General features: G+C 35.3%; 1 protein-coding gene across 1 annotated transcript in view; it reads left to right on the forward strand.

Annotated features, from left to right (window-relative positions):
• LOC103606626 (ATP-binding cassette sub-family A member 3-like) overlaps positions 1-10,139 on the forward strand; it is an 86,126-nt gene that overhangs the window by 16,900 nt on the left and 59,087 nt on the right. Inside the window, exons 7-10 of the mRNA XM_008591189.1 lie at positions 4,434-4,584; positions 8,096-8,194; positions 8,528-8,693; positions 9,552-9,846. Coding sequence (XP_008589411.1) covers positions 4,434-4,584; positions 8,096-8,194; positions 8,528-8,693; positions 9,552-9,846 — 711 coding nt within the window. The remainder of the gene's footprint in view (positions 1-4,433; positions 4,585-8,095; positions 8,195-8,527; positions 8,694-9,551; positions 9,847-10,139) is intronic.

Genomic DNA, 10,139 nt, shown 5'->3' on the forward strand with positions numbered 1-10,139 from the left:
AAAAAAAAATATTGGTACAATTCACCAGTCAAGACATCTGGTTTCAGACTATTTTGTTGGGAGTTTTTTGAGAAATGATTCAATCTTTTTACTAGTTACAGGTCTTGGAGATTTTCTACTTCTTTACTTAGGTGGGTTTTTTTGTATTTCAAGGAATTTATCTATTTCTTCTAAGCTATCTAATTTGTTGGTGTATACTTATTCATTATATTCTATCATAATCCTTTTTATTTCTGTAGTGTTAGTAGTAATGTTCCCACATGTAATTTAAATAAATAAATAAATTTAATTATTTGCATTCTCCCTTTTTTTGCTGTCACTCTGGCTAAAGTTTTGTCAATTTTGTAGATCTTTTCAAAGAACCAACTTTTGATTTTACTGACTTTCTGTGTTGTTTCTATATTCTCTGTTTTGTTAATCTCTGTCCTAATCTTTATTGTTTTCAATAAAACATTTTGCTATCTTTCTTTATATCTTCATTTTGCTCTCTTTCAGCTTAATTTGCTCTTCTTTTTTAGTTCCTTAAGGTTTGGGTTATTTATATGAGATCTTTCTTTTTTAATCTTGGCATTTACAGCTATAAATTTCCCTCTGAGCACTGCTTTTCCTGCATCACGTAAGTTTTGGCATATTGTGTTTTCATTTTCATTTGTATCAGGGTATTTTCTAATTTCCCTTGTGATCTCGTCTTTGACCCATTGGGTGTTTAAGTGTACGTTGTTTAATCTTTACATATTAAAATTTTCCAGTTTTCCTTCTGCTACTAATTTCTCACTTTATCCTCTTGTGGTCTGAGAATGTACTTTGTATACCTTTTAAAATCTATTGAGACTTAATTTGTGGCCTAATGTATGTTCTATTCTGGAGAATGTGCCATGTGAAAAGAATGTGCATTCTGCTGTGGTTGGGTGGACTGTTCTGTATCTCTGTTAGGTCTAGTTAGTTTATTGTGTTGTTCAAGCCCCCTGTATTCTTACTTATCTTCTTTCTGTTTGTTCTATCCATTATTGTAAGTGGGTTATTGAAATGCCTAACTATTGTTGTAGAACTTTTAATTTCTCGCTTCAACTCTGGCAATTTTTGCTCCATATATTTGAAGGTCTTTTATTAGATGTGTAAATGGTTTATAACTGTTATATCTCTTTGCTATATTGAACCTTTTATTAATATGTAATATCCTTATTTGTCTCATAAACTTTAGATTTAAACTCTTTTTTAACTAGTATTAATATACCCACATCAGCTCTCTTTGATATAATTTGCATGGAAAAGCTTTTTTCATTCTTTCATTTTCAACTTATTTGTGTCTTTGGATCTAAACTGAGACTCTTGTATATTTACATTTAAAGTAATTAATAACAAGGAGTAAATCACTCTGTTATTTTTCTTTTTGCATATGTCTTTTGTCCCTCATTTCCTCCCTTCCTGCCTTCTTTCCTATTTAGGTTTTTTGGGTTTTTTGTTTTTGTTTTTATTTTTTGGTAGTGAAATGTTTTGATTTAGTTTTCTTTTTTGTTCTCATATCTTTTTGTGTATATTCTATAAATATTTTCTTTTTGGTTACCATGGTAATTACATTTACATCCTAAAGTTATAACAATCTAATTTTAATTTATATTAACTTTAATGTACAAAATCTCTGCTCACGTTACTGCCTAGCTTCTCTTTATTTCAACATGAAGGACTCCGTATAGCATTTCTTGCAAGACAGGTCCACTGCTTGTGAATGCGCAGATTTTATTTATCTGGAATGTTTTAATTTCTCTCTCTCTCTTTTATTTTTATTTTTATTGAATCATAATTGACTATACACATTTTGGGGGTTCAATGTTGAGATATGTTGATCAACTTGATATTACTAGCATATATATTGTTACAAATCAGAATTATTCTTTATGCCCCTTGTCCAGTCTCACCCCATTCCCCTCCCCCTACCCCCTACCGCCTCTAATTACCCTAGATTTCTTTTCTCCTTCTGAAAGAATAATGGTTACTTTGTTGATTTGTTGCCTAGATGATCTGTCCAATGCTGAGAGGTATGATCAGGTCCCCCAATATTATCATAGAGCAGATGCTGCTTCTGTCACTCTGGAATGAGATTTGTGGAGAGAGACATCCTCCTCTTTATCTCTGCTAGTGACTCTCCTTGTGTCAGTGCACTCCAGTGGCTGGAGGACCATCTGCATGGTGGTTGTGGCATCTAGATGCTTTCACAGCAGCCATGGTTATTGTGATGGCTGTGGCGGGCCACCCACATGGAGATGATGTTTTTGGCATGATCCTTGGCACTAGCGTTGTGCCTGGTTGTGGGGGGGAGGGGGGATCCAGTCCCTGGCTCTATGCCTTATGTCCCTGGGTGGACCTGAGGCATTTGCAGTGTGTCTGAGCTGGAACTAATTTTTTGTCCTTTGCTTACTTCTAAAGTGGGTAAACTTCCTGTTGGAACTAGTACTTGAGCTCTGTAGTTGAGCTAAATTTCTGCTTTGCTGCTGCTTCCCTAGGGAGGGCCTTTTGTGCAGCAGTTTATAATGGTTGACTTTATAGGTACTTCTGGCTCTGCACAGACTCAGTGCACCTGGGTTGTGTAGTAACTCTGATCTGAGTCTGCGTCTTTTAATCAAACTGCACCCCATGAAATTCTATATTCCTGACCAGTCTCCTCTGAGTGGTCCTATGCTGATTGGGATGCAGATCAGCTGTCCCTGCTTTACATTCCCACCAACAATGTATGAGTTCCTTTTTCTCCATATCCTTGCCAGCATTTGTTATATTTTGTCTTTTTGATAATAGCCATTCTAACTGGGGTAAGATGATATCTTGTTGTTGTTTAGATTTGCATTTCTCTGATAATTAATAAGGTTGAGAACTTTTCTGTATACCTATTGGCCATTTGTATGTGTTCTTTTTAGAAATGTCTATTCAGCTCCTTTGCCCATTTTTAATCTTTTTTTTTTTTTTTGCTGTTGAGTTCCTTGTATATTCTAGATATTATATCATTTTTAACGACCTGCTTTTAAGCTTATTGATTTTTTTCTTCTCCTCTGTCTAGTCTGCTATTGAGACTATTGAATAAATTACTTTTGGTGTAGTTTTCCCAGTATTTCTAATTGGTCCTTTTTTATAGTTTTCATTAATCTACAGAAATTGCTCATCTATTCACACCATGTTTTTCTCTATTTCTGCTAGACTATTTAACATATTTATCAGGGTTAAAGTCTTCATTTTATAATTTCTACATCTGGGCCAATCTTTATGTTTGCTTCTATTGATTTTTCTGTCATAAAGCTCATATTTTCCTGTTCATTTGCATGTTTTGTAATTTTTATGACATGTTGTGAATAAAATAACAGTAGAGGCCAAAATATCTAATATTTAATCTCAGAAAATGGTACACCCTTGTCTCTGTCAGGTCACTATTATGAGAGATTGAGTCATAATCTGTATTTGAGCCAATATTGGAGTGTGTTGTAGTTTTATTTAGATTCTATTCATCACTGTCTTCAAATGGTTTGGGAATGGAATCAGAATTTTATAACTGTGGATCTGTGCATGGATGAAACTATAGAGATCTCCTTAAGCTACAGGCCAGTTGCCAGCCTCTTGAATTTGACAAATATGCTTTGCTCTCCATCAGTGTTCTCTGTTTTCTGTTCCTTAAAAGACTTTTCTCTACCCTGCTGCCCTCTCCCAAGTCCTCAGAAGGCAACTGTGGATCTGTGCATGGATGAAACTATAGAGATCTCCTTAAGCTACAGGCCAGTTGCCAGCCTCTTGAATTTGACAAATATGCTTTGCTCTCCATCAATGTTCTCTGTTTTCTGTTCCTTAAAAGACTTTTCTCTACCCTGCTGTCCTCTCCCAAGTCCTCAGAAGGCCATATCGGTGAAGGACTTGTGCCACAGAGGTATTTCTCTCAGCTCTGTTGTCCTGTCCTGAGCTGTCTTAATGCCACTTTGATGTTTTTCATAAAGCCCTGGAGTGCCCTGGAGCGATTTTTCTCCACTACCCCACCACCCCACCCCTGGCTTCTGGAAGGCTAGTGCAGTGTCCCTAGTGAAGGCACAGATGTCTTTGAAAAGATTTCTTGCATCTCTGAAGGGAGATATTTTTATCTGAGTTATTTATTGCCTGGCATATATAATAGGCGCCCAATAAATATCTGTATAATATTAATCTTGTCCTCTCAGATTTCAGCAATAGGATGAGAAGCCAGATAACACAGGTTTTTCTTCCTATCTCTCATTTATCTCGTTATATAATCCAGATCATTTTCAGTCCCCATGAAAATAAATGAAATTATAAAGAAGTATTTATTAGGCTCCTTAGAGTTGTAATCAAATGATTCATAACATGCCTTATCTTCTAGCTCACCTGGACAAGAGTATGAGAAGTATAAAATTATTTTATTTCTCCTTCTAAATGTATTTTCTCAGGTGCCGGATACCATATAGTCATGGTGAAGGAGCATCATTGTAATGTGGAAGTAATATCAAAATTAATTCATTATTACATACCAACAGCCACTTTGGAGAACAACGTTGGGACTGAATTATCGTTTATTCTACCCAAAGAGTACATACACAGGTATGAATCCCGAGAGTGCTAAATGGTTGGTTTTTAGATAGCCAGAAATAATTGTTGCTTTTCCTGGTCTCTTCAGGCTTAGGAAGTAGAGTTTATTAACATGACAAAACTGCTGTCATGGCTGCTGCTTGCACTGAAGAGAGATGCCGTAGCTTCCTGGTGATAATTGGTGATAACTGATGGTATGTTCTTGGTAGAGTAAAACTTACTCCTGGTGAGTGGAGTGAAGGGACATATGAAAATAAGAAGAGAAAAAATGAGGCAGCTTACATGGTGGCTCTTGGAGTCAGGATGACAAGAACCCAGAGCAAACAAGCAGTTCAAATGCACCAGTTATAGCCAACTTATTCATCAGAGGAACTCACAAAGACTAATAACTCTACCTGGGATGACCATTCTGAGAGGGGGAAATGGAAACTAAGAATATTCATCAGTGATTTTCAGAGTATGATATTTTTATCTTCTTGCCATATATAAGTAAGTGCTTGTTTGGCATTCCCTAGACTCAAACCACTTGTCATATTCTTTCTTTCTTTCTTCCTTCCTTTCTTTCTTTCTTATTGGTTAGGAATATTCATGAGATACAAAGAAGGACTTTAATTTCTCCTTTTCAAGGAAAAAGGGGGACACATCACATAGAAGAAAGAAAGGGAAGAGGAATAGCATCATTTGAATTTTATTTACTCAATAAACTGGAAAATTTTGAGAAACAGCAGCAAGAGGCAGCGTGATCAGATGGTGGAGCAGAACCAAAAACCTAGTCATGAGCTGGAGTAAAATAATGAAACAGAACAGAGAATCAGAAATAAAATTCTAGCTATGTTTCCCTAGAGATACAAAGTATTTGACTCATTCAGCAAAGGTGGGAGCCAGGTTTTATGCTGGTACCTTAACCCAATGTGGTAGTTATGATCCATCTGGAGCTACAAAAGCTGTCCAAAGGAGATATACAGATAAAGCACTTGCTTAAACTTATTACACTACCTGCTTATCCTGTTTCATATGGACACAAATGACATTCTCAGAAGAGGTCAGAAACACCATGCTATGATTACATATAAAAGAGGAAATGGAAGGATTTATAAGCACATGATGTTTATCATATCTTCTTACTAATCATTCAGACATAGAAGAAAAATAGGAAGCTTTCTGGTCCATAAATCCAAATATGGAATGACAGACTCAGTACAGAATAAAATGAAAATCATGAATTTAGAGAAAATACATTTGCTCAGAATGAAGTTTTCTCTAACAGGGTGAGTTTTTAAGAAATGGGAAGGAGAAAATAATAACAAAAAATATACCTGTGGATCCAGTTATTTCAGAATATAGTATGAAAAGAATAAAATAATGATTAGATTCTTAGTGGTTTCCATTCCAGCTAAAATTCTTTTTTTTTTTACTTTTATTTTTTAATTTTTATGTATTTATTTATTAAGAATATTCATGAGATACTAAGCTAATTGTCACCCCTCCTGCCCATGATATGAGGGACATACTAGGGACATATCCACTACAAGAAATTCCTTTTGTACCCCTTGTCCCCGCCCAATTATCCCCCAACCTCCGTCCCCCTCCCCCTTTCCCCCACTCCACTTTGTAGCGCTAGGAATGTTCCCTCCCTCTGTTAGACCACGGCACTGCTGTGGTCATTCCGATAGCTAACAGTAATTGAGCACTTACTTTCTGTGAGACATTGTTCTAACGTGTTTACTTGCCTGAATAAGTAATATGGAAGAGAAAAGAAATAATTTTTAATCACATATACCTATATGTATTCATTGAATGTATCTCACAGGGAAATGGTCTTGAAATTTTAAAACAGTGTTGTAATTTGTTGTAAAACAATGCTGAGACTCATTAGAATGAAACTTAGGTTTAGAATATGGCAGGGAATGGCATGCAGCGCTCCAGAGGAATAGATATGTAAGACAGGTGTCAAAATAGTGCTGCATATTAGAGAGTATACATATATATGCTTAAAATTCTTGAGCTAGAAGATAGTAATGTGCAGGAAAAACCAGTGGGTGACAGCAGGAAGAAAAAGAAATGAATTATATATCATTTTGTGAAACTCCTACAAGCTAAAAGGAAGAAATGCATGTTATATTCCTGCTAGAAGGCTTAAGCTAGGGATTGGTAAGGATGGGGAAGAAGGGGATGGGGAGGGGTGGTCAGTGGATACAGAATTGTAGAGAGATAGGAAGGAATAAGATCTAGTGTTCTATAGTAATATAGACAGACTACAGCCCACAACAAACTACTGTAGTTGAGAGGATATTGAATGTTCCCAACACAGGTGACAAATGTTTGAGGTGACAGATATGCTAAACACCCTGATATGATCATTGCACAATGTATAAATGTACCCAAATATTACATTGTACTTCATAAATATATACAATTATCAAGAAGCAATTAAGAAAAAAGAAAAAGAAAAAAATTCAGAGACAGAAGTAGATTAGAGTTCACCAGAAACTGGGAGGAAGGAATAATGGGAAGTTATTGTTTCATGGGTACACAGCTTATGTTTAGGATGACAGAAAATTTTGGATATAAATAGAGGTGGTGGTCACACAGCATTTTGAATGCAATTAAGTCCAGAGAATTGTATGTTTAAAAATTCTTAAAATGGCAAACCTTGTTATATATATTTTACCACAATAAAAATTAAAAAAATAAATGAAAGCATATTTTAAATTAAAAATGGGAAAAGCTGTCACATAGGTGGATTATATCTATTTTATATAACCTCAGTTGTAAGATTAGAGCTAATGTGCAAAATTAGATAGAATTTAAGCTTGAATATGGAAGAAATTTTGATAGATTTTCCCAAAGAGAGAACTTTGAGTTCCCCCAACCCTGAGAATGTGCAAAGATAGGTTCAATTACTCCTCATAAAGAATATGATGGAGATTATTTTGAGAACTGGAGGTTTCTGGAAAAGATACTCTTTCGAACACAATGTACTATGAGATCTTCCCAGGAAAACTGTTCTTTAAGAGGCTTGATGTCTCTATATTGCATCTGGCTTGACTTCCATAGATTTTCCTGGATATTTAATCACACAGTTGTGTCTTCAAGTTCTCCTGCTCTTATCTATTTTCTATTTTAAAGTGTCTTTTTTTTCTTATTGAATATTATTTTCTTTTTTGGTGTACTTAGTAACAGGAACAATAGTGTATATTTGGGTGATAAGTTAGCTCATGTCAACTAGTTAAGAGTTATTAACATACATAGTCTCTTAACAGTTTTATTACAAGACCAAAATTATGTGTATCCAAAAACTAAGTAGAGTGGGAAGCAATTTGCTACAGCAATCTGCAAGTTTGTTTCTTTCCATTTGTCCCAACTTTCTGATTTACCAAAGGCATGAAATTATAACAAGCATTAAAGTGAGGAATGATCTGCATTTTCTGCACTTATGAGAACATCGGTTTAGAATAAAAAGATATAAATACAAAAACCAGCAAGTTTGGTGTTAGCTTTTTCTCTTCTCTTGTGCTTCTAGGTTTGAAGCTCTGTTTACTGCTCTGGAAAAGAGACAGAGAAAGCTGGGCATTGCTAGCTTTGGTGTCTCTATTACCACCATGGAAGAGATCTTCCTTAGGCAAGTAATACTCTTTCTTAAAAGAACATAGGGAAAAAAACAACCTTGGAGGGAAAGGACCATGTCTTAGTTCCCTTTGTAAACTTTCCAAACTTTCAGATTTCACACAATAGAAATTTGAGAGCAGTGAGGTCAGCGTGGGGGGTAGGGCGTGTTTTGGAGCCATTGCTCTGCCACGGTTACTGTGTTGCCTGAAAATAATGTTCCTGCCAGGCAGTGAGTAAAAAAAGACAAGGACTTTTCTGAGTTGAAGGTTGCTACTCATATTCTCCAAACAAGAAATTTTGGGATAAGGTTGAAATGAAATGCTTTGTACTTTTTTTTTTAATGTAGGGTTGGTCACATGGAAAGTTCACAAACAGATATTCAAGATAAAAAGACTTCCTCCCGAATGAACAAATTATCCATCACGAACCAGGATAGGAATGTGTCAAGAAATGTTAAGAGCATAGATTCTCCCACTCTGAATGAAAGCCCTACTATAATGTTTAATACCGGGGTAAGCACCTTTACGAAGAAACCTGGTATAGATTTGCACAAGAAGCACATTTTGTTTTAATACTAGTGCACCACCGGGCCGGCCCTAATCAATTTTCTAATGCAGAAGTGACAGGTTATAGATAAAGGTATCAGTTGTTTACATAATAATCAAGCATGCATGATATTTTAGGTAATTTAAGTGTTTGTAATGGGAATTGTTACTGCATAAGGAATTATTCTCTAATCAGTATGATTCTCAGCATGGGAAGTCTCTTCGAGTTACCAAGCATTTCTTTCATTCTTCTTCTAATCATCCATTTCTTCTACATTGCACCCTGGTTTTCTTGACTATCAAGAGTCTGAGGAAAATCATCCTGTTGAGATTTTAAATGTGTTACATCAAAAGCCAGACTTTGAACATTTTATTTTTTCTATTATAGCAGAGTTCAGCAAACTTTACGTAGAGAGATAATAAATATTGAAGATTTTGTGGGCCATATGGTCTCTGTGACAGTTATTCAACTCTGCCATTGTAGTAGGAAAAAAACATGACAATACAGAAATGAATGGGCATAGCTGTGTTCTAGTAAAAATTTGTTTATATGAAGAGGGCATAATTTGTTGACCCTGCCTTATATAAACAAAAGAATGATCTTACTATGGTGTACCATCATACTATGCTTAGGTTCTATTCCAAGTATTTATTCATATAAACTTTATGTGTTTATATCACATGTTTTTATACCATAAAATTTTATGTTTACACCATAATATTTCAAAGTGTTCATCTTAATAAATTTCAACATGAATTTCAACATGAATGACTTGTTTAAGTCTACGATTATTGTAACATTATGTTTCTCTGTTCTTTCTTTAGTATTCCCTCTACAACCAGCAGTTCCGTGCCATGTTCATAAAAAGGATGATGTTCAGTTGGCGCAACTGGAAACTCCTTTTGCTACAGATACTGGGGCTCGTAGGTTGCTTTGCCTTTCTCTTAAGGGCTGGTAACACTTCAGAGAATGATAATATTAGGCAAATGGATTTGGGTCAATATGGTCAAACCATTGTGCCTTTTTCTATTTCTGGGAATTCTAATTTGACTACAAATCTCTTAAAACACCTTGAGAGTATGCTAAAGTCTGACAACCAAAGGCTTAAGGAAGTGCAAGGTAAGGCTCATTTTTTTTAAAAAAGACTGCTCTTAGATGATCTGCTTGTGTCATTTCCAAAGGAAGATCTTAATTGTCATATTTAGCTACCTGCTCTATTCCTTTCCCACTGGACACCAATATCTTCGAGGCAGTTAAAAGTCAATACATGCCTTCTTTAAGACTACTAGTCTCAAAATTAATTCTTAGTGGAGACACTTTGGCTATAGGTTGTCTACAAGAAATTTGTTGTTCCTTTCAAGTACAAAACAAAACTTGTCAAAATACACTTTACTGTGAAATTAAGCATGGAT

Source organism: Galeopterus variegatus, unplaced genomic scaffold (genome assembly GCF_000696425.1).
Source record: "Galeopterus variegatus unplaced genomic scaffold, G_variegatus-3.0.2 Scaffold6747, whole genome shotgun sequence".
NCBI classification, from domain to species: domain Eukaryota; kingdom Metazoa; phylum Chordata; class Mammalia; order Dermoptera; family Cynocephalidae; genus Galeopterus; species Galeopterus variegatus.